At 37.5% G+C, this 23,951-nt stretch overlaps 3 protein-coding genes across 5 annotated transcripts; 1 reads left to right on the top strand and 2 right to left on the bottom strand.

Moving 5' to 3' along the window:
* Positions 1–1,219: 1,219 nt before the first annotated feature.
* Positions 1,220–5,173, bottom strand: LOC135632326 (probable xyloglucan glycosyltransferase 5). Of its 2 annotated transcripts, XM_065140802.1 has the most exons (6): positions 4,970–5,173; positions 3,271–4,795; positions 2,744–3,052; positions 2,358–2,648; positions 2,161–2,274; positions 1,220–2,066 (listed from the first exon to the last, which is right to left on the bottom strand). In XM_065140802.1, exons 2-6 carry the CDS (start codon positions 4,009–4,011, stop codon positions 1,416–1,418), a joined length of 2,106 nt encoding a protein of 701 aa, XP_064996874.1. In that variant the 5' UTR covers positions 4,012–4,795; positions 4,970–5,173; the 3' UTR covers positions 1,220–1,415. The 2 variants fall into 2 exon arrangements, with proteins under 2 accessions (XP_064996874.1, XP_064996873.1); XM_065140801.1 differs by having other exon boundaries at positions 3,271–5,173.
* A 4,367-nt stretch (positions 5,174–9,540) lies between these two features.
* Positions 9,541–16,416, bottom strand: LOC103980124 (D-3-phosphoglycerate dehydrogenase 3, chloroplastic-like). Of its 2 annotated transcripts, XR_001977044.2 has the most exons (6): positions 15,797–16,416; positions 13,125–13,501; positions 12,667–12,777; positions 12,318–12,413; positions 11,504–12,238; positions 9,541–9,709 (listed from the first exon to the last, which is right to left on the bottom strand). XR_001977044.2 is itself a non-coding variant. In XM_009396406.3 (5 exons), exons 1-5 carry the CDS (start codon positions 16,398–16,400, stop codon positions 11,567–11,569), a joined length of 1,860 nt encoding a protein of 619 aa, XP_009394681.2. In that variant the 5' UTR covers positions 16,401–16,416; the 3' UTR covers positions 11,356–11,566. The 2 variants fall into 2 exon arrangements, 1 of the variants encoding a protein (XP_009394681.2); XM_009396406.3 differs by lacking the exon at positions 9,541–9,709 and having other exon boundaries at positions 11,356–12,238.
* A 2,649-nt stretch (positions 16,417–19,065) lies between these two features.
* LOC135632415 (aspartate carbamoyltransferase, chloroplastic-like) lies at positions 19,066–23,719 on the top strand. The gene is made up of 6 exons (XM_065140978.1): positions 19,066–19,284; positions 19,594–20,118; positions 20,200–20,339; positions 22,472–22,645; positions 22,777–23,013; positions 23,353–23,719. The coding sequence occupies exons 2-6, from the start codon at positions 19,599–19,601 to the stop codon at positions 23,458–23,460; spliced, it is 1,179 nt and encodes a 392-aa protein (XP_064997050.1). The 5' UTR covers positions 19,066–19,284; positions 19,594–19,598; the 3' UTR covers positions 23,461–23,719.
* The last annotated feature ends 232 nt before the right edge of the window (positions 23,720–23,951 follow it).

Here is a 23,951-nt window from a genome sequence, read left to right as displayed (position 1 = left end):
TTGGTTCACATGCTTCTACAATGTAGAAGCTCCAACTCTCACCACACCACAGGGCAAGTCATGCCTAAGTGCATTGTTCCCAAGAGAAGATAGCCTGTGAAAAGATTATGATGAAAATTAAGGTCTTACTGTGAGATTCAGGGGCTTTCGGTCTCCGAATCGAGGAGTTAAAACATTTGAATATATCACAAATTTTTCTTAAACGATCGCTTTGTTGAACCTAATCAAAATTTGTAGTTGCTTGCAGACAGACTATGTATCAGGAAAATGAATCAGAAAAGTACTGCTTACTAAATGAATTCTCCATTTACAACAAGATAGGAAGCACTCTCCAAGGATAGAGCCAAGCATGGGGTAAGTTTCAGAAACTATATGAATGCATCAAGGATGACAAAGTTTGGTACTTGTTCTTTGAATCTGAGTATTGCAATTGGGATGATCTCAACTATTCTACTTTCAGAAAAGGAATGCAGCATGTTATGACATGAAACTTGCAGTTTAGTTGCAGTGAGCAGTAAATTGAATGAACACATCAAGCTCCAGAAATTGAATGAACACATCAAGCTTCAGCCGACAATAGGAATAGGTTCAGAGTTCAGCAATATACATTGTTATACTAATTGCGGCCAAAATTTCTCATATTCGTATACATTTTCGATATAAGCATCATAGTTAGACAGCTACGCGTGCAACAAAAAAAAGGCAGAGAAATTTAATGCAAGCAGATTAAAAGAGAGGCAACAAAACAATCACATTTAAGTGTTGAATGACATGTCAGCTTATATTTCTACAGCCAAGAGAAGAAGGTCCAAGAAAGAGTCTTCTCAACTTTCATCAAAAACCTTCACATACAAATGGTGCCAACACCCAGTTGTCTTCGTGCTTAATCTCTCTCTCTACAAAAGATTGTAATCAAAACCTCATGATGATTATCTACAGTAGTAGAGAACTGCAACCAAAAGCAGATGATGGACGACAAAATGTTTCATCCAATAATAAACTGAATTATTTCTAGTACACACATAATTGTTACACAATCTCGGTATAATTGATATGTAAGGACCAGCTCTCAACTCTCTCACCATAAATGCCACTGGACAAACTGTTTATTTTTTTGTCCCTCAATCTTATACAGGTATATTTAGAGAGAGATTGGGTCCTAGCTCAGCAATAGCTTTACATTTATGAGAAGAATGTCTGTGTAATGGAAGACATCAAATTAAGGAACAACAAAAAAGTCCTAACCAGACTTCGAGATGCATATCTTATTGTAAATGGAGCCACTGTTCCTTGTTGCATGCTTGATATCACAAAGAACATGTATCCGATAGCTATCCATGATGGTTATATAGACAAGAATATGCCTTGGATGAATAAAGGATATATGAGTTTAGCATCTTTTCTTTCTTCTCACATCAGACCATTTGCTCCCCTATTAGATCAAGACCCACGAGAAGAAATGATACTCCTTGAAAGAGCAGGAAGTAGAAGTGAATCCCTTGGGCAGAGAGCAGACTTCTGACTGCAGCAGTGAGGAGGAGAAGAGCAAGAGCTAATTCCTTCTTGTAAAGCTGGTTTCCCCTCTTTGCAGGAGGAGGAGGAGGAGCTTCTTCTTGCTGGTCCTTCAATTTGTTCAACTCCATGAGCTCGCTCTCTGAAACCCCCCTATGTAGTTGCAAATGGCCTACAGGCTTCGAGCATCTTTCGGCTGCCACCAACAGATCAGATTCTGATGACCTTCCTGCCTTCTTTGTGACAATCCATTCGTACGAACTCCCCAGTTGGAATAGACCGACTACCATAGCGTTGAACTTGGTCACCGACATGGTGTTCTCAAAGAGAAGGTAAGGAACAATGAAAGGGAAGGATCTTGGGGCTGGTAGAATGTTTAGGAATGACATAATAACAGGGATATAGCAGATTACCCAGAGAGGTAGCTCAGCCTCAGGTACAAACATGGATAGTGGTAGAATTACACAAAACAATGTGAAAGAATAAAATGGGAGGATTAGCTTTCTCAAGAGGAAAAAGAGCAGGATTAAATTAGCCTTCTTCCACACAGATATCTGCAAAAGCACAAGAATTGTTTTCTAGAATATATTTCTGCAGTGAATGCATTCAAAGAGATTGATAGGCTCGTAATGTATTAAGATGACGAACCTTGGATTTTAAGATGGCTGGAAGGCATAGACGGAATAATTGCATTGGACCAGAGTGCCATCTGTGCTGCTGTTTTCGGTAAGCCTCATAAGATTCGGGCACTTCACACAGCACCTGAGCAAAAGGGATCAAACATAAGATGTAAGGCCTGTATACAAAGCGAAGCAACAGATGAATTTTGGTATCTCATGGACCACCTTGACATCGTTGAGGAAGATGAACTTCCAACCATTGAGATGTGCACGTACGGCAATGTCCATATCTTCCACAGTTGTCCGCTCCAGCCAACCTCCAGAGTCCTCCAAAGCTTTGATTCTCCACACACCCGCAGTCCCATTAAAGCCAAAGAAGTTCAAGAAAACACCATTCACCTGCTGCTCGACTTCAAAATGGAAGCAGAGATTAATGTTTTGGAGTCGGGTAAGCAGGTTTTCATCCTTATTTACGAAGCTCCATCTGGCCTGAACCAGCCCAAGCTCGGGATTTCCCTGAATCAACAAAATTTTATGAATAGTAAAATGTTGAGAGTTCACTATATGTCGTATACCGATTAGCTGAAATTTTTGTAGCATGTTATCACTACCTTAAAATGTGGAATAGTCTTCTTAAGGAAATCTGGGTTGGGTGTGAAGTCAGCATCAAATATAGCAACAAATTCATAGTCTTTAACATAGTCACAACTCATAGCAGACTTCAGATTTCCAGCTTTATAACCAGTTCGGACTAAACGATGCCGATAGACAATGTTGACACCTCGTTGACTCCACTTGGACACCTCTGCTCTAATTAAGAGCATGATTGTCTCATCATTCGAGTCATCAAGAACTTGAACTAGAACACGGTCTCTTGGCCAATCAATCTGGCACGCAGCAGAAATAGATTGCTCATATACCTGCAAAAGTTTAAATCCAGAATAGGGAAATCATTACTTCTGCAACACATCGAACTGTAGCACCATGAACATATTCAGCATCTGATGCCATAAAATTTATGATAAAAGAAGCTGGTATTGAATAGTATATATACATATATTTGGTACAAATGCAATTATGTGCAGAAGCATCCCATAGAACAAGAATGAAGAATAAGGAGCAACATAATGTAGATTACCTCTCTCTCATTGCACATTGGAATCTGGATTAGCACCATGGGGTACTCAGATCCTGAACTTTCTACATCATCTGCTTTGAACGATTCACTGTCTATGGTTGGCTTGATCTTCTTCAGCTTGATCCAGAAGCACCCAAGACACAGGATCATTCGATCCAATGATTGTATCATGAAGAGAACGATGCAGAAGTTTGACAAGACCTGAATCGGATAGGCGATATAGTTGGATCTGAATGCAAGCCAACAGAGGTAGGCATTGTGCATCCACCCCTGGATCTCGGTGGTTTCAGGCATATGCAAGCTCCCCGGCAACTGCAAGTTAGGCTTCTTGAAGTGCCACCCCTTCCAGTAGGCAATCATCTCGAGCGCGAGCATGGCGATCGAGAGGACCAAGAAGCCCCTGAGGAACCTGAACAGTAACCTGCCCTTGCCAGGCTTATCGTTCTCCGTGGAGAATCCTTGCCCGAAGAACACCCTCTTCTTGAGGGCGCCGAGCAGCGACCAAAGGCCAGCAGCCAACCAGGCAACGCAGCCGATGGCTCGATGGGCCTTGAGCAGCAAGACCCAAGTGACTTGCTTTGCGTTCCTTCCCCGGCCCTTGTCCGCCGGCCGGAAAGCGGCAGCGTCTGGGCCGTCGATCTCGAGGACCGAGTAGTTGGGGTTCTGCATCGTCACGACCACTGGCGTGCCGCTTCGGATCTCCTTCGCCCACCAATCCGAAAAATCCAAGCTTGGGGCCATTTCCTTCCTCTTCGAGAAAGGATAGAGAAGAATCCCTCACAATGCTCCTCAAACCCTCATCGCCCAGATCCCAAAATGAGAACTTTCTTCAACCCCCAGCATCAGAATCAGATTTTTCTGCAAGGGAAGAACAGAACCATCTGCGCTCATGGCATTCCAAGCGCGACGCAGCTGCTCAAGCGCAGGAAGAGAGCAAGCTGGCCTCGGCTCATGGTTTTGCCCCTCCTCTGCCCTCCAAAGCTCTACAAGACAGCATTGCAGGGAAACGTATCTGCAAGTGTAAAGCTCCAAACCCGGTGGGCTCTAAACAATAGTTCTAAACAATCAAATCCACCACTGTTTTCCCTTCAGTTTTGTTCCGAATGTTACCCCGAGTAAACCTATTCTAAAACCAAACAAGAAAGAAAGATCTCTATCTTCCTCTGTCCAAAGGCTACAATCTAAGAAGAGAAACAAGATAAAAAAGGATTTAGAATAGAACTTCACTGGGAAATCTGTAGAAGCATGGCCGCCCTCCGTGGGTTTCAGATCCAAGTTTATAGTGGGCAGAGACAGTCCACTGTCTCAGCTGCTTGCTCTGGATTTATAGAGGCAGAGAGAAGACATGAACAGGAAGTTACCATTGCAGTCAAAGCTGAACATGATTTGGGATAAAAGGGCTACACATTTCGGCAAGCAAAGAACCAGGAAACATTCCTTTTCTTTACCATTGCTCATCTTCCACCTTACTTTCAAGATCTAACAAGACAGGCTGTGCAGGAAGCATCGAAGAAATTGTGGTGACCTGCAATCAAATTTGCTTTGGGAAAGTTCAATCAGATATATCGGATTCAAGTAATATCTAAACAACTGTTCTACATTCTGATTATAAAAGACCTCAAGATATGTCTGCTGACACTCTCTGAACGAATATTCAATGCAAGATAGCATATATTAAACTCGAGTCATTCGGATATACCGCCGATCTTGTTCTCGCAGGTCAATCGGCATTGCTGTGATGAAAGCAATGGACCTTTGTTGCAGACAACCACATCAATGCATCATGATAATGACCGGAGAGATGCCTGATATCTTCATTTACTAAGGTTGTGCATTCGATTGGATACAGATCCGGAATATGTTGAAGGAGTGTGGGGGACTTTGGGAGGAACCAAGAAGGATTGATTAGGTTATGATATTGGCCATAGTGGCCCTAATATTCTACCGTGAATGCTATGAAAGCAGGAATATTATTGTATTGTGGCCACGCCGATGGATGTGACTGTTACTCTCAAATCCTTTTCCCGACGATCTAAATGCACCCCACTAGATTCTCTCGATGCTCACGTGGACCCATTTTATTGGCAGTTTACCCGAGATAAAAGTTACCTTTTCTATGATTTATCACCGTATTATTATTATTATTATTAATGACGATATATTTTTGGTGGACGGCCCAGATTATTTGATGGTGATGTCAGCTTGATGCGGATAGTCGAGTATCTGGCAATGAGAAGGCCACCGACAGCGTCCGCGTCGGTCAACGATCGTAGCGCAAGTCCGAGTCCACGATGACGTGACGGATCGGCCGCTCCTTTGGCGCCATGGTTCGTGAGTCATGGATGGTAACGACCCGCACCACACCGAAGGCACGAGTCCCAGGCGTATTCCATGCTCCATTGCTCGTACCCTAAATCGTGCCTCAAGTCGTGAAACAACAGCCATGACACTTCGCCTCTCTTAAATGATGTAACCTAATCGATTCCAAATGCTTAATGACACCAAACCTACATGTAAGGATGCTATTGATTAGGATGGCAAGGGTAATTTGTACTAATTAGGTAAAATTTCTTAGGGGTGATATAATAATTTGCAACCTTAAAAGTGTGACATTAATCGAGGAAAAGGTTCTAATTCAAATGATTTTAGGGAAGGCTAACAAATTTGTTAGTGTTACTGTCATCAATCGAGGATCTAAAGAGCAGCAATGTATATATATAAAACACTCCTACATGGTAAGGCATGCGATTGACCTATCATGTTACATGCATGACTTGTGCCTCTAATTTACATCTCATTGTCCTTTTCTCGAGGCATTAATTGGTACCATATATATAATATATATTTGTGATCTATTTGAGTACATTAGACTCCTCCACTTTTGTATTGCAAACTCTATGAAATGTTTGGGGCATCCCAATGCTGAGATCATGCAAGCATGGAAGTAATTATGAGACACTGTTTTGACTTGCCACCGACACTTAGTCAAGTAGCAGTCAACACCTGATACCAGCTAGTGTGGTCAAAATTGGCACATCAACTTGGAAGCTTCCAATTGCCATATCCCCAATCTCAATGTACATTAATCTTAGGGACAAAATTGCATATGAATCCCTCTAAAAAATTTTACTGATATGTTGCTATAACTAATACTATTAGTTGATTATTAGCATAATGATATTGAAACTATAATTGGCATTAATATCCATCACAAAAGTAAAAATAAATTTAAAAAGTAAAACAGTCATTGATAATTAGAAAAAATAATTAATATATAGATATTCTATTTTAAATTATTATAAAATCTATGTTTTTCTATATATATATATATATAGAAAAACATATATATGTTACATTAAAATCAATAAAGGTAAATCCACTATTTCTAAGTTTTCAAAGGATAGATATGCAAAAGTCCATTTTGGTTAATTTTATACTTACCTGATTGTAATACATAAATAAATTGGTTAGAGATCCAATAAGTGTTGGGGGGGCCAAAGAAAAGGGTGAGGGAACAGCATCATCTGTGACACCCCAATTCCAATTGGATCTTCCCACACTGCCAAAAAAAATGTTATACCATGCATCACATCTACAAGATCAAATACTTTTTTATAAGCACACAAATCATCACTACCAAAATCCATGTGTACTTGCATCACAAGGTGTTCTACTTTCCTAACTAGAACAAATTATATCACATACTTACAATTGTGAGCTAATTACTTGGCATGTTATAAGATTAAGGTACTTCAAATTAAATTTACAAGAAAACATTGATTTGTTAAAACTGAAGCAACCATTCACCATTCTTAAGATATTCCAATTGTAGATGATTGGTGGACTCTTACCTCTTACCTCTGACCTCCATTGATCCTTGTCAGAATCAAGATGAAGCCATTGTTAAGATGTTTAAGACTAAAAAATTGTGTATGCTTTGATCTTGAGATTAAGCTAAATGTGAGTGACAGATCAATCTCTCTTTCTTTCTCTAATATTTCTTTTCTTTATAACTGAGCAGGCAGCATGTGAGGCAGATTATGTGCCAAAATTGAATATTATGAGATGTCTACCTTTGTATGAGATGCACATGAATCAACAGTCATGGAATATGCTCTCTTTATGCTTTAGCTCATTAGAAGACCAGAACTGAATGAGGAAAATCTTGATGAACCAATTAATATTAATTGATCGCTGAGCACAAAGGTTGTGTATAAAGATGAATGATCATTCAAGCCCTCACTATTAGATGATGGAGAGTGATGTTGTAGTTGACCATGGGAAACAAATCAATTCAACAATTACGATTAATATGGAGATGGATAAACACATGATTCAGAAATAGATACAGATGTAGGAATTTTTGGAAGGACACTTCATATACATCAGGAGTCCATCGATGAAAAGGATTTGGGAAGCAATTTGATTGATCCTTTGCCCTTGAATGAGCTCCATGTGAGGGACAATGATATTGTAAAAATAAACCAAAATTCCATCATACAAGAAAAATAAAGAGGTGGCATAAATAATTCCGACTAAATCTCTCTTCGTTGCTAAAGTCAGAACAGAGATAATAATTTGAGGAAAGTAAATGCAGGCGAAAAGAATATATATATATATATATATATATATATATATATATATATATATATATATATATATATATATATATATTTTTTTTTTTTTTACTCCAAGAAACTATTTTATGTACCTCTTTTTCATGAAAAGAAATTTGAGATAGCAACAATGTTCATTGAAAATGAATGATCTTAAATAATTCGTAATGCATGCACCGTCAATGATATTTATTGATGACAATATGTCAACAAATCCAGTTAACTCTTCTATGAGTTAAGTGGCATCTAAATTTTCTTGATAATATACACATCTAAGCCACAAAAAGTGCTGATGTGCTATACTACTCCAAGAACATGAACCCTAATCTGTGCGCTTGAAGCAGGCATCAAGAGTTCCAAACATCTACAACTGGAGATATGGGCTTAGGGAGATGGCTTTGTCAGGATGTTAGCAGACAAGCCATGTTGGAAGAGCATGCATCCCTTGATACTGCAAGTGGACAGACCAGACCTGAACCATGGAGAGCACGCATGCATGCATATATGAATGATAAGCACCTTGACAAGAGTATTGAGGTGAACCTGTCCCTACCCAGCCACATTGTGGTGTGGGAGACACTGGAACATGTTTCACATCCAGTGCCTGCTTGGCTTTGGCCATCTGAATAGGAGTTCCACAAAGAAAACAAGGGCTCCAAGATGGTAATGTGCATAGTTGAATACTATATAAAATGTTATTATTAACCACAAAAATGTTATTAGAGTCTAATATGTATTGTGTCCTCTCTTGTCAGTTTTGAGTATTGGGAATTTATCATAATCCAATCTTGGGGATTTATGATAATCCAATTAAGAATCTCGATCATGGTATTAAGGCAGATCATGTGTTTTGAGTCATATGCATCCATCCCCTGTAAATTACATTCATGCTTAATCGATAACTGTGCAATGTTCATCTTATATTTGGACTTGTACTGTACACTCACTTGAGTTCAGTTTGATATATTATCTAATTGTATTATATTGAGTTTGCTCTGGTAGTTTAAGCTTTTGAGATTTAGAACAACCAATTTATCAAATCAATATAAAATAGAGGTCTAGACTGATATTTATGGCCATTGCAAAATGATAAGTATTATGAAATCCATTTGACTTGGTAAGACAATATGCATTTTAAGAATAATTAAGCATAATCTCAACAGAGGAGAAAATGAAGAAAAATCATCTAAAATAATATGAATATTTTCTAAGAACAATTAGAATCAATGGTCTGTGACAGAGAAACTTAAGAAGACTTTTGTAGAAACTATACAAAAAAATATGAATGCTCTTAATTGAATTAAGGATATTATCTTCTACAAAGATAGGAAAATTAGTTTCAATGATAAGATGAGAGGTAAAGACAATCCTAAGAGATTTCACTATAGATAGATATTCAATACTTTTGATTTACCTAAGGATAAAAACAGATCCTCAATAATTGGGACACTATAGTGTTGGCAAAATAATGCATAAATGGTCCAAAGTGCAATAATTGATGGACCCATTGGCTACATCTGTGCCACATTTGGTCACCCTACTCTACATTAGCATGAAGGCAAAATGTAGACTTGGTAAAACAGCACCTTCACAGAAAGCAAGACAACAGAACATTTACTAATACTTCCGAAGGGATCTATCTTGCCCTCAATACAAAGAGTTATGATTTCTACTAAAAAAAACAACTTTTTTTAATAACTCACCACAAAGTTATGGACTTTACATTCTGTGCAAGAACAAGAGTGGGCAGTAGAAAAAAACCTGAATATTTCAGTCAAGAAGTGCCGTCCATCTATTTTTCTGAAAACATGTTTCTGTCTCGTCTGCAAACATGTAGCAAGCGGAGATTTATATGTCAGTCAGGAGCAGAAACACATTAACGGAGTTGCATTGTCTCAGAACTAAAAAATTAAATTGTACTTGAAGAAATAGCTAAAAATGTAACAGGAAATTAGCAAGAAAGACAGCAACCAATATGCAGAGACTCCGAATCTAAGACAAGTCTTAACAATCTGTTGGACTCGTCACATGCTGGATAGCAGTAAAAAGATGAAAAAACACTCCAAGTTACTATCTAGCATCACAAAGATCAATGATATATCATATTTATTAAATCTCAAATACTGTTGTTGTATCCTCAAATAATTTTCAAATGTTCAGGAAGTTAACACACAATAAAGACTGAGCAAGAAATACACTGAATTCAAGAGACCAAGCAATAGTACTATAGATTTGTCTGTGAAAGACAACTCTTTGGTTGGCTTTATGAGAAACTAATAGACATAATCCCTTTCAAGGCTAATATTGGTATGTAATCGTTTGGCATTTCAAGCAAGAGAAGGTGCACATACGATGAATACCTTCCAAGTTTATTGGGAAATCCACAATTATGGAAACAGAGTGAAAGGTACTAATGACCAGCCAGACATTTATTACATAGTGAGCACAATACAAGCAAAAACTTTTAGTGATAGTTCCACATAAAACTAGTGAATGGACATGGCTTGTTATCCAACATCATGTTAGTGCTTTTTGAGAATGTTACTAATTCCTGAGGAATTAATGATTTTTTTGTTTATTTGATATTTCTACTGAATCTATCAATCATTTGCTTAATTAACTACATACTCTGCATCACATACATATAAAGAGTTGAATATGTGCTATACTAACCCAACAATCAGCCCCAATTAATCGTGGTTTATGAGATCAAATTTAGGACCAAAATTTAATTTGTCTGCAGAAATAGGTAGTAATTGCTTCTCTTCTGTTCATTTTAACTACTACAGCCTAATTAGCCCTGAGAAAAGATCCTCTTGAAAGTGCCATTATATTGCCAAAATGAAAACAAAAAAGAAAACAACCAATATGGCTCCATTTCTTTCTGAAGTCCTCTTATACTTCATGTTCTTAATGCACAAACAACAAAACTCAAAGAAACAAGTCACTAGGAAGAATCAAATAGAAATTTGTGTAGGTAGATATAGAGAACCAAATTAATCTGGAAAAGTAAAACAAGATATAGCACAAGAATTCTACAACAGTGCTAGTGAAAATAACTTCAGCACTGCAACAATTACTGCCTCAACCTAGAGACACTCTAAGATACTTTTGACCAACAGAACTGCTCTAAAAGATACAAGTTTGTAGTTATTTAAATTCTTACACTAATAGACTCTGTTAATAAATGTAGACAGAAAATACAGCAGCTCTTTTGCTGATAACATCTGAGAATTAATATCATGAACACAAATTCATTAAATTCCCCAACTATCTGAGAGAATCTGAATGAACCTATTTTGATTTGAGAATCTTATCAAACATAGTTAAATAAAATGTCAGATTAGCAGGACAAAATGAATTATAACCATGGTATCCAAGCGCTATTTTTTTAAGGTGAGAATAAATTGAATAATATGATGTTCAGTAACTAATGTTACCCAACTGCCAATGCTTGAAGAATGCAGGCTACAGCAAAAAGACTATCAAGATAGCCACTCAAAGAAGTATGCATACAAGTACACTATTATATGGAGGCCACCAACCAAAGATGAGCAGTGAAAAATCTATCATTTTATTGCTTTCTTGTCAGGAAGATGGAGACCTCGAGTACTCACTATATCTTGCTCATTTTGAAGTAACTCAGACCCTAAAGGTGTAAAAATACAATGCCTTTCTGACTATAGCTTAAGGAACACAAACTCTTTGATAGCTGGTATTTCACCAATCTTCTTGAGAGTTTCCTTATCTGGCTCCTCATCGACACCAATTGCCATTATGGCCTGTTGCCTTGGTGCAGTCCTACCCACACTCATAAAGCTGATGTTCACATTCTGCTCTCCAAGAATTTTTCCTACCCGTCCAATGTTACCAGGCTGATCAACATTCCTGCACAATATTGCATTCCCTTCGAGGCTTACATCCACACTGAAAGACCCTACAAGGGTAAGGCGCGGTATGCCATCCTTCACCCTTCCTTCCACCACTATATCACCAGAATCAGACAAGGCACTGGCGAATTTAGACTCTACATTTGTCAGATGAACCTGGATCGAGTCGAGAGGAGCCTCAAGAGAGCTGTCACGATAAATCCTCTCTTCACTGATGCGGAGACCTCTCTGCTTGGCAGTATAATCCGCATTGACGATGTTGATGAAGACACTGGATATGGGTTCGATTATTCCCTTTGTGATCATAGCACGAAGAATCCTTGTGTCCAAGTCATCAGGGTCACGTGCTGATGTGTACACAACCTTAACCCCCTTGATGCCACTTCCACCAGCTACTAGCTGGACAGCAAGCCTGCCCAGCTTCTCTGCCAGGATAACACAAGGGGCTAGCTCAGAAAGAACCTGACAAAAAGGAACATAATATAAGCTCGCGGGAAATACATAATGTAAATATTATGGAAGACCTGTCATAAATAATCACCTCAGCTGGAACCATGGGGGCATTCACAGCAGTAGCAGCAAGTTCACCCTTCAATGCCCCAATAACAGCCTCTGCTATTTCTACAGCTACACCTTCCTAAAATTGTTGGTGACAATGTTGCATAAGATAATTATTACAGAAGTCTGCCAATGAGGACATTTGTGAATTCACCAAAACAGAGGTGCTAATTATATTTGTTACATTCTAGTTCTGCTCTAGTAAAAGACAATAAAGGTCAACTTCCAGAAGGGAAATCTCTTAGATGCTTCCACAACAAAGAGGGACTTGAAAGTTGAAACAACCACATTCTCTTGTTTATACAATTAAGATTGAGTTTAAGAAGACAGACCTGAGCCTCCACAGTACTAGCTCCAAGGTGAGGAGTGACAGTAACATTCTCATGCATCACCAGTTTACTGTCTTTTGGTGGTGGCTCTACAGTGAATACATCAAGTGCTGCCTGATCCAGTTCATAGTACAATTAGCGTTAGCAAATATTTATGCATGTTTAGCGAATAGTGGTACCTAGGATATTCCTCAATAGGAGCAATATGAACATAAAAATGTCTGATACACATGCATTATGAAATAGAACAGCCATCTTCATTCTTTCATCTTCACATGTGACTGATTCACTCTTATGAACAAAACCAAAGAATTAGAAGCAAAAAATTCCCACATCCCCTGAATTATGTTCTTGTTAGTTCAAGCATTCAAGAAATATGTGTAAGAATGTTTCAATTAAGACAGTAGATTATCATAAAAGGAACAAATTGGGAGAAAGAATATGTTACAGGAGAAGCCTACCTGAGCAACTGTCCCATTATCAAGTGCTCTGACCAGGGCATCTTCATCAATAACTCCACCCCTGGCAACATTAATGATTCTCACTCCTTTTTTCACTTTTGCAAATGTTTCATCGTTGAAAAGCTTTGCAGTAGTAGGAGTCAGTGGCATGTGGAGCGATATGAAGTCTGCAGTGGATATTGCCTCATCAAATGATACAAGCTCTACTCCAATTGCACGGGCTCTATCAGCAGGCGCATATGGATCATGAGCAATCACGTTCATCCCTAATCCTTTTGCTCGTCTAGCAACTTCTGAACCAACTTTCCCAAATCCCATTACTGCTAAAGTCTTTCCTACCAGAGAGACACCAACATATTTGTTGCGTTGCCATTTACCTGAATATCACAAACGCAAAAACATGTCAATAGCAGAACATCAATTTCAATCAGACAGTACACATATAACCAATAATAGTAAATTTGATAAGTTCAACAGAATAATAGAATTATAAAAAAACATTAAACACAAAATTCAGTTCAACAAGTAACAAGAAATACCAACTTTTGTATACATCTAACCCGTATTAAATGCCTGAGTCCTTAAAATATGTTAAAAACAATGTATGATATAAATAGACAACTAGCAGATTTTTTTTCCCAGTAGTTAAGAGGAGAAGAAATGGATCTTGGTATTAATAACCTAGTAAAGCAGATGTGTCTGACAATGTTAGTAGGCACACACTATCATCTATAAACATATGGGTCTTTGAAATTAGCATTAGGATATCTTTCTTTTCTTGGATGCTCACATTTTCAAAAGAATCTTGTTTTTTTTCAATTTGACATGATACTACATTCCCTAACATCTAAGCTTGTTAACTTGTGCAATTTTCAAAAAACAGAAAGCTTGCAGGATATAACCCATACAGCACAGATATGGAGGGATAGTAGGGTTTAAAGATATGCTCATATGAAGAGAAAAAAGGTCATTTACAGACATATTTTTGTACATAACATTTGTACAATATAGGTGAACTAAAATCATCTTCGTGATAACCTGAAATAAGACATAACAATATTTCCCAACAATACTTTAGAACATACAAGTTACAGCAAGTGAAAAATCCAACATAAATGGATAATGATAGGAACTGATACATACCCTGAAGCCTTCCATAGATGATGGCCAGTTGTCCTACATGTAAATAATACATTTAACAAATTCCTATTTATAGACCAATGAATTTATGTCATTTTTTACTGTTTGTAAAAAAAATGAATTTTATCATTTTCTCGATGTATATAAACTATTAGAAGTATGATCCATATGTACTGCTATTCATCATATATGCCCTTGTTTGTGTTAACACGTCTAACAGATAACCAACGAGACATCTAGAAGAGGAGCATGTATCTGCAGTAATTCTGTAAATAACTTTAAAAATACATGACATTGGACCAGTGAAACAACAACCAAGTATGTCGATAAAAGCACCAGCTGCTGAATAAAAAGATTGTAACAATACATAACCATCAGAAAAAATGAATTATCATATTGAACACTAAAACTGTAGGCTTTTACGAAGTTTGTAAGACAGGATAACACTAAAATAAGACCACAAGTTTTAATCAAGTATCGGACTTCTCTTTAAAATGGCTCACCAAAATGTAGAAGGGACAGGAGATGTCATCAAATGGTATCCCAAGAAATTAGGATCAGATTACCAGGATCACATATCATGAAATGCATCATAAATAATTAACTATGCAAATTCAACACAAATGGTATCTACTTAGTACAGATTTTCCAAAACACATTGATTGTGGAGATCATTTAAATACTCAAAAGTTTGTGTATATGCATGACAAACATAACTTTACCCATTTGTAAAATACCCCACTCACCTCCTGCCTTGTGCTTGGATGCAGTGATGGACCCACAGGTCAGTCCTACATGGACCTCATTGCTGCTTTCAATTCTCCAATCAGAAGGAAGGTAGTTGGGATTGGCAGGTAGGTACGAAAAAAAGGGTGTTCCCAGAATCTATATTTTAAAGTAAAAGAACTCAGAACTGGTGGCATTGTCATATAAAATTCAGACACTGGCTAACTTCGGCCTAGGATTTCTAAGCAACAGGCCAATAGAAGGCAGCATTTATGTGAATCACAGAATGAAGGGATCTTTTTTATTTCAATAGTCCTTCATATCGTGGGAGGAATTTTATCATAGGAGAAATGCATAACAAATAAGCCATGAAGACCACCAAATTAAAATAAAGAAGCAAATCACATAAAATTGGTACAACCAAATCCCATCGTACTTCTACAGTTCCTACATCTCACAGAAAATAATTAGCTACCAGACCAGAGATCCACCTACTTTTTCTGAAACACAAGATCTATTTTCTCACAATTGGTGATAAAATCTGAGAAATTTAGCAGCCATAAGACAATAAAAAACTAATCAGAGGAAATCACAAGAAAAAAGGTTCAAAAATTCGTATGTTAGTTACAAACAGTCAATAATGGAAAAAGTTAAACGACAGATCTAAGGAATAACTTATCTGTTCCCATCCAATGATCAAATATTGGTCTCCTTACTGCATTCAGCAAATCAGATCTAAACAAAATGCAATGAGACGGACAAGAACAATAACTGGAAGAAGAAGTGGGAAAACATGAAGTGCTTACCGGCCTTCATGGAGGCGTCAGCCTGTGCGACGTTCCTCGCCATAGCGACAAGCAGTGCGATCCCGTGCTCGGCAGCGGCAACCGTGTTCGCGGCGGGCGCGTTGACGACGAGGCACCCGCTCTCGGTGGCAGCCTGGAGGTCCACATTGTCGATCCCCACCCCGGCCCTGCCCACCACTTTGAGCCGCCCCTTGGAGGCCTCAAACACCTCCGGCGTCACCTTGGTCCCGCTCCGCACGATCAGCGCGTCGCAGAGCGAGATCTTGGCGCAAAGCTCCTCGAGCGAGAGGTTGTACGAGCAGTCCACGTTGGCGAACTTCCGAAGCAGAGCCAGCCCGGCCTCCCCGAGCTTCTCGGCCACCAGAACTGTCGGCCGTGCCGCCGCCTCAATCCGAAGTCCCCGTCCAGCGCTCCGTCTGCGGAGCGCCGGGGTCCAGTGGTTGGTGGGGTAGGAGAGGCGGAGGCCGAGGAAAGGTGAACGAGAGCGAGCAAAACGGAAGGAGGAAGAGGAGAAGGAGTAGAGGGCAGGGGTGGTGGCGGAGGGCCGGAGGAAGGCTTCAGGGGCGGCGGCGGAGGTCAGGGGAGCGAGAAGAGCTCCGGCCATCGGCTTCTTCTTTGGCTTCTTGAAAGGATGGGTTAAAAGCCAGTAGGGTTTAAATAGTGGCACGGATATAGATAGGACAGTTTTGCATATAAGCGCTTCTACAATGTAAAATTGCACCAAAAATGCATCAACACATTTACAAATATAGGTTCGTAGTATTTAACATATCAATGACAGCCCCATTTGAGCAGTGCTGATGGAGTTCTTTGTAATTAGTTAATATCAGAGGAAAACTATGCGATTAGGCACTACAGAAGCGTGTTTCTTTGATTTCTCATTTGAAAAGGTCTGTTATGCAAAAAACACCGGGCTCCCGTGACCGCCCGACCGCGCCCGCTCGAGCCGTAGTATTTGTAGTACATGGGATCCACGCACCGACGGTGATCACCTTCGGACAACTTCTGAGCTTAAACAATACCGGATCCCCTGTCCCAGACAATGCGCCAAACAGGTGAAAAGGAGTAGCCATTGGTTCAAATGATGTGGGTCCTACATGTTCTTGCTTCTTTAACCAATGGCGTGATGCCATCCTATCTCAGAAAGTTTCTCGCTTTTTCCCGATCCGAATAGGATATGTAGTTTTTATAGGTGAATGGAGACTTTGTATATGTATCAAAATACTCTCACGTATTCAAAAAAATAATACAACTAAAAATTAAATATTTAAATATTTTTTTATTTTTAAACTAATAAAGATACAAATTTGTAATATCGTCAACGAAGATAAATTAGTTTATATTATACATTAATCTTTTTTTTTCGAGTATTTTGGTATAGACTTTTTGTGTGTTTTATATAAGTGAAAAAATATTATAAAATACTGTAATTAGCATAAAAATCAAGTTTTTACATGTTCTTATTATCAAATCAATAAAAATACTTTTTAGAAATCTCACAATGGATGAGTTTTAAATCTTAGTTATAATATTTTTATAGGATTATAGGATTTTTATGGATATGCTAAAAATATTGTAACTCTATGATAGTAAGGATTCTCCTTATGAGCCACTCACCCTTGCCCCACCATGGGTGGATCTCTCCTCAGGCATGATTGATACATTCAGATTCAAATAATAAAACAATCAAACAAATAAAGATCTAAATGATTAATTATATTATATGTTAAACTAGTTAGTAACCATGGTTAATACTTATTACATTAAATTTATTGAAGATGAGGTTGGCATTTGTATATATTGTTTCAAAGATAGACATGTAAAACTAAAAAGGAAATTATACACTGTTGATACTTACATACTCATGTCTATGTCTATTATTTTCTTTCTTTTTTCTTCTTTTCGACCACTTTTTTTCTTTTAACAAAGTACTTGATACTTGGCCAGGATGCATGGTTAGGAATAAGCCAATCCTTCATTGATGCCATTAAAATTATGTTAAAGCATCCGAATTATTGAGCTTTGTTCTCTCTCTCTCTCTCTCTCTCTCTTGTATAGGGTTATCTCCCCAAATGTATTATTTTACTTTGTATGTTAAAACCATATTGTTCAGTGATATGATATAAAAATAATAAATATATATATAATAAAATAGTTCTATAAAATGTGGAGCAATAAGATGTCCTTGCATAGCTTCCGACCATCATATGTTTATTTACTTTTTATTTTTCCTTCATTATTTTTCTATTTTTTGACTTTGTATAAAGTGATAATTATATATATTATATTATATATATGTTATTATAACTTTATTTAACCTAGATTATCAATCAAAATACTTAAACTAAAATTAATAGTAATAGCTCATATCAAACTATGATGATGTAAGACATAATCGGTGTCACGAACAAATAATATTGTGATTCGGGTACGATGGTTTAATTAGTCTATCAATTTCGTTTTACTTAAATCATCGATCAAAATATTTAAATTATAATCAATAATAATATACTTAGATAATTATAGATCAATTTTAATATTATCCTTTTCCAATGTACGACTAATCGAAAGTGTTACGATGTATACGTGGGGAACTATAGAATAATAATATGTATTAAAAAATTTAATATAGTTGACCCCTTATTTTATAATTAAACTTTAGTAATATAACAAAAAAAAAGTATTTTTGAAGTGAGAAATAACATGCAAACTTTATGACTTTGACGATAGAAGTAATAACTTCACATACATTGGGTCATAATAGCCAAACAAAAGCCAAGTGAAGTAGGTTGGACGAACACACAGTTTTGCTGAGAACAATTTAGTAATTTTGGATATCGTATAATTTTTCTGATTGAATGGTAAGTATAATTTAATTATATTAACTCACTTGAAATAGAAAATCATAATTGATTTAGAATCATAGATTTAAGAAGATGTAGAGTATTTATTCTATAAATACCTTATAATTTTTTTTAATTATTCTTTATATTTCTTTGGTCGAATTAATAATATAATTGGAAATATTTAGTGTTGAATATATTCTTTGATCTTATGCTTCTATTAATTCTTTCTATAAGTAGCCTTCTTAGTCTGATAAATAAATACTAATTAATTAAGGCTTCCGGGTCAGTCAGTGCGGTGGGGCCAGACCAGATGGGCCAATCAGCTCAGGCTAACGTTTTGGGCTTGTACGCAGGGATAGCACGGAAGGACCACTATGTATACGTACGTATGTGTCTGCGTACGTATCTTCAGGGAGAATCGACGGCTCTTCTGGTTTCCCTAACCGCAACCAATCACCAGTAGCCATCCCCGCCTTCCGCCCTCCCTAAACCCTCCTCCCCAATCCCACCACTCTGCTATCCCTAGAGCGCCGCTGATCCCTCCGGCCGTTCTGCCGCCCGCTCTCCCTCAGCTTCTTACCGCAACCGCCGCTGCACCCGCTGCCGCGGCTGCTGCCCCACTGGCACCTCTCGTTTGTTCTGGTAACATGTTATAAAGACCTGCCCTATTGCACTATCTGTAGATTGATAGGAGGCACAACCGTTTGGACAAACGGGTCACCTGCATTACGTAGTGATCTGCTCCACTGTCGTCGCTTTCTGTCGCATCGTTTATGTGATTCTGCGCTCATGCCGCTGCCAAACCCCCTCGTTGCCCCCATAAACTTGTTCGGTGGAACGAATCACCAATAAGTTCATCGCTTTTTGAGTGATCTGTGAATGTATGTTCTTTGTTGTCCTCGGAGGTTTCTAGGGTTCCTGATTCTTCCTTGTTATTGATTGCTTCTTCAGGTGCAATGGCTTCCTCCACTCTGTCGGCTCCCGTCATGCAGAAAGGCATCCATGGTTGGAATCCATGTGCAAGGATTTCAAGCAATGCTCGCGTGAATTCCCATCGAACACTTAATTGCCCTCTTTCGACGAGCACCGTCAGAAAACCACTCTTTTTCCGAGCACATCCTGCTTCCATTAATCCACCACATGTCAGCGCCAGTCAGCGCTATTCGCTTGATACCAAAAAGTTTCCTGTTTCATGTGCCGGCAAGTTTCAACTCGATGATGTCATTGAATCTCAACAATTTGATACGGATATTCTGAATGGAATATTTGAGGTAGCCTTTGAGATGGAAAAAATTGAGAAGAATTCACCGGGGAGCAATATACTGAAAGGATATCTCATGGCTACTCTATTTTATGAACCATCGACTCGGACTAGACTTTCGTTTGAGTCTGCCATGAAAAGATTAGGTGGAGAAGTTTTGACTACGGAAAATGCACGAGAATTTTCTTCCGCCGCAAAAGGAGAAACTCTTGAAGGTATGGTTTTACTCTAGCTGATAGTTTTGTTTTATTATGACTTGTATAAGCAAGACTTATGAGCCGCAAGCATGATTACAGATACTATAAGGACAGTTGAAGGTTACTCAGATATAATTATTCTGAGACACTTTGAAGGTGGAGCTGCTAAGCGGGCAGCTTCTACAGCCAATATTCCTGTAATAAATGCTGGGGATGGTCCAGGTCAGCATCCAACACAGGTATGGAAGAGGATTTTTGTTTTGTTTCCTGTTTGTAATGATGCTAGAATATAAATTTGAAGCTATTACAGTGCATTTGCTCTCAAACAAAGGAGAATTTATTGTTGGCAGCCTTGTATTTTATTGTTGAGAAGTTTGTTTTGCTTTACCATCTGAACAAAGGAGAATAAAAGATCTCATACCTTAATGACTCTGAGTCCAAACTTGTTTGGTCTCAGGAAGTTTTTGTCAAATTAGGATAACTATTATAATCAAAAGTTCATTACCTTGACAGAAAACATTTCGTTAAGGCTGTGATGAATTCTTGAAAGTGCTGCAGGGGCATAAAAGCAAATAAGATTATGATTTTAATTATGACCTCTTATCTTACATTTTTTGTATTACATATCTGGTCCACGACATATAATAGTCCTGCAGATTTTATTGAAGATGCTTGTAAAAAATGACCTTATTTTGTAGTCACCATGGCATTCATATCGATGTGATATGATGCACTCATTTTGTTTAAGAGCATACAGTCTAAATTTTGATCTTCCTTTTGCATTTTTAACTTCTGTGGTTGACTTTCTATAGTTTTTTTACCCTATTTCTATTGGATGTACAATTCTAAGATTAAGCTTGACCCTTTTGTGTTTTTATTTTTGGGTCTGATATAGTTTGTGCCTACAAACACTCAATTTAGGGACAAACAGACCTGTAACCATATGCAAAATTTCCATGCAGTTTGATGGAATACCTCTCATATCAAACCACCTTAAGTTATTCTTTAATGATAGTACTTTAGAATTTTCTATAGTCTGTTTGCCATTCCTACCTTTCAGCTTGTGATTTAGATTACCTTTGTAATTCCAATCCTGTTTTTTTAACTTCCCTACCTATTGACCTGGGGTGGAGGATATAGGAGTCAGGTGAATTGATCTGATCAAAAGCTAGAGTTATGATTTTGTATGTACTCTTAAGAGATGTTTGAGCTTAAAGGGAATAGTTTCTTTTATTTCAAGTGATGATTAGTCAATAGGACATTCTGTGGCAAGAGAGATGCCATTTTGATGTTTCACTGTACTATTTATACCCTATAATTTTCAGGAAGTTAAAGGATGTCCAGAAGGGTCAGCATGCAGCCAGATGGCTTACTGTCGTGGTGGCACCCTGTGCAAGCCCAATGTTTCTGGCAATCTGGGTCTATATTGATACATATTATCCAGCTTCTTTATTTCAAGTGGTGCTCAATTAAATGAAGTTAATTTACCTAGACCTACTTTTCAAGCTCCTCTTCATAGATAAATATGCTAGAATTGGTCGCTTGTGGTTGAACCTTTTAGTTCTAGTACTCCCTGGTCCGATTGATATTTTGCCCATAGGTTTTCATAGATAAATATGTTGGTTATGCAGTTATGTCAAAAGAGTTGTACAGTTTTCAAATGGAACCTGTACTTTCAGAATAAAAAATATACCATGCAACTTTTATCTGTCTGGGCACAAGGAAATGGAACAAAATCAGATATTAAATACAAATCTTCTCATAAATTGTGGGTATGAAAAACTGGTACTCCTTTCTGTTAAAGGTCACTGCTGTTCTGACATTTCCTTTTCGAAGCATCCATTTAATCTGTTCAGAACTTTCTTTGTAAAATCTTGGAGGCAATGTAGAGCTTGATTCATAATGCACTCTTGATAAGAAGATCGTGCATGCATCTAGTGTGTGTTTCAAATTATTGGCTTTTTAATAATCGAAGAATAAAATTTTGTTTTAAAATAACATTTAATTTTGCAATAACCATTTGATGATGTGACTGCTACACAAAATTCTCAATTTAATATATTTGCTCTTTCATGATTTTTTTTATATCATGCCTCAATATATTTGACGTCATTCTAATTAGTTAGTTATACACAATCTGTAGCATATGTTTGTTATTTCTTTTATTTGTGAAATATGTGGGTTGTCTTGCACAATACTGTGTTTTACTAGTTGATCAAAAAACAAGGATGTGAATTTTTTTGGGCATTTGGGTTTGGCTGTGGCCAATTTTGGATTGGAAGGCTGATGTTTTAGATAGTCTGGATGAAGAAGATTTTAACTCTATGGTCAATAGGTCTCTATAATATGATTAGGAAATTTGTTTTTGCAGGCTTTATTGGATGTGTACACCATCAAAAGAGAAATAGGTAGACTAGATGGAATATCACTTGGTTTGGTCGGCGATCTTGCGAATGGAAGGACCGTTAGATCACTGGCATATTTGATAGCCAAGTATAAAAAAGTAAAGATCTACTTTGTTGCACCAGATGTTGTGAAGATGAAGGTATGATTCTCCTTATTGCCATTGCTTTTGCTTCTAAATTCTAAATAAATGTTTACAGGCACCATCGATTTTGCTCCCGTGGATAAATATACTTTGCTGTCATAATTTAGATTTATGATATTACAATGTAGGATGATATCAAAGACTACTTGACATCCATGGGTGTTGAATGGGAAGAAAGCTCAGATCTACTGGAAGTTGCTTCAAAGTGCGATGTTGTTTATCAAACTCGCATTCAGAAAGAAAGATTTGGTGAGAGGATAGACCTTTATGAAGCAGCTCGTGGTAAGTACATAGTGGACAAAAAGGTGTTAGATGTGCTTCCAAAGCATGCCGTTATCATGCATCCTCTCCCAAGGCTCGATGAGGTACGTGAATTCATCCGAATCTATTTCTGTCAGTTTTGTAGAATGAAAGAAGAATAGTCTTGACAACAAACATCGACTTAAAAATACCTGTTTCTCAACTCGGTAATAGCTGATGAAAAACAAAGGTCACTCAACCTTTTGCACTAAATGGAATTTTTGGTCAAAATCGTTCTTGATATGCACTGAAACTAAACTTATTAGTTTCTTAGTGACATTTTCTTTTTCTAAATGTTGCAACCTATCTTTATGTTTCATTCTGTACAAATTTCGCTAGCAAAATGACTCAAACTTGATTTCTCTCCGAAGGATTGTGATTCATGAAGTTAAATTCCTCTGCAGATAACTGTGGATGTTGATGGTGATCCTAGAGCTGCATATTTCAGACAAGCCAAGAATGGCCTCTACATTAGAATGGCTCTCTTGAAGCTGCTGCTGCTAGGCTGGTGAATGTTGAGAAACACTTTCCCAAGGGAATTTGATGGAGTATTTTGACGTCTAATAATTGGTTGGTTGTTCTACCTAAGAAAACATGTAACATGTTTCCACCCTACTTGTGCAACCATATATTTTAGAAGCCATAATGTCCTAATTATTTGGTGAATGTTACCACCATAATCGACAAAAACCCATAATTTGGATTCTTTTGTCATTAACAGTTCTTGTTAAATCAAGAGTTTTTAAAATTATTTTTAGTAAAATTTTCTTAGATCTTCTTTTGCCTTTCTTTGTATTTTCTATATTGCTTGATTAAGTCTAACTAAAACATCAATCATGTAAGTTATGGTCTTCCCATCTTACTGGCTGTTTGTGTTCATTGCTGATGGCAGAATAGTAAATAACAGTATTTCATAAAATGCTGTTTGTGTTCATTGTTGATGGCAGAATAGTAAATAATAGTGTTTCATAAAAAAGATTACTAACTAATGTTATATAAGTGA

Source organism: Musa acuminata, chromosome BXJ3-3 (genome assembly GCF_036884655.1).
Source record: "Musa acuminata AAA Group cultivar baxijiao chromosome BXJ3-3, Cavendish_Baxijiao_AAA, whole genome shotgun sequence".
Lineage (NCBI taxonomy): Eukaryota > Viridiplantae > Streptophyta > Magnoliopsida > Zingiberales > Musaceae > Musa > Musa acuminata.
Note: the sequence above shows the minus strand (reverse complement) of the source record. Positions and strands in the feature narration are given on the sequence as shown.

Excerpts from the sequence above, each read along its gene's own strand:
- LOC135632326 (XM_065140801.1), bottom strand. The coding sequence starts at position 4,011 with ATGGCCCCAAGCTTGGATTTTTCGGATTGGTGGGCGAAGGAGATCCGA. Across the intron at positions 2,275-2,357 it reads TCTTCCTCAACGATGTCAAG|GTGCTGTGTGAAGTGCCCGA; the intron begins GTGGTCCATGAG and ends CCTTTTGCTCAG. Across the intron at positions 2,067-2,160 it reads CAGCCATCTTAAAATCCAAG|ATATCTGTGTGGAAGAAGGC; the intron begins GTTCGTCATCTT and ends GTGCTTTTGCAG.
- LOC103980124 (XM_009396406.3), bottom strand. The coding sequence starts at position 16,400 with ATGGCCGGAGCTCTTCTCGCTCCCCTGACCTCCGCCGCCGCCCCTGAA. Across the intron at positions 12,778-13,124 it reads ATAATGGGACAGTTGCTCAG|GCAGCACTTGATGTATTCAC; the intron begins GTAGGCTTCTCC and ends GAACTGGATCAG. Across the intron at positions 12,239-12,317 it reads CCCCCATGGTTCCAGCTGAG|GTTCTTTCTGAGCTAGCCCC; the intron begins GTGATTATTTAT and ends CCTTTTTGTCAG.
- LOC135632415 (XM_065140978.1), top strand. The coding sequence starts at position 19,599 with ATGGCTTCCTCCACTCTGTCGGCTCCCGTCATGCAGAAAGGCATCCAT. Across the intron at positions 20,119-20,199 it reads AAAAGGAGAAACTCTTGAAG|ATACTATAAGGACAGTTGAA; the intron begins GTATGGTTTTAC and ends GCATGATTACAG. Across the intron at positions 20,340-22,471 it reads CAGGTCAGCATCCAACACAG|GCTTTATTGGATGTGTACAC; the intron begins GTATGGAAGAGG and ends TTGTTTTTGCAG.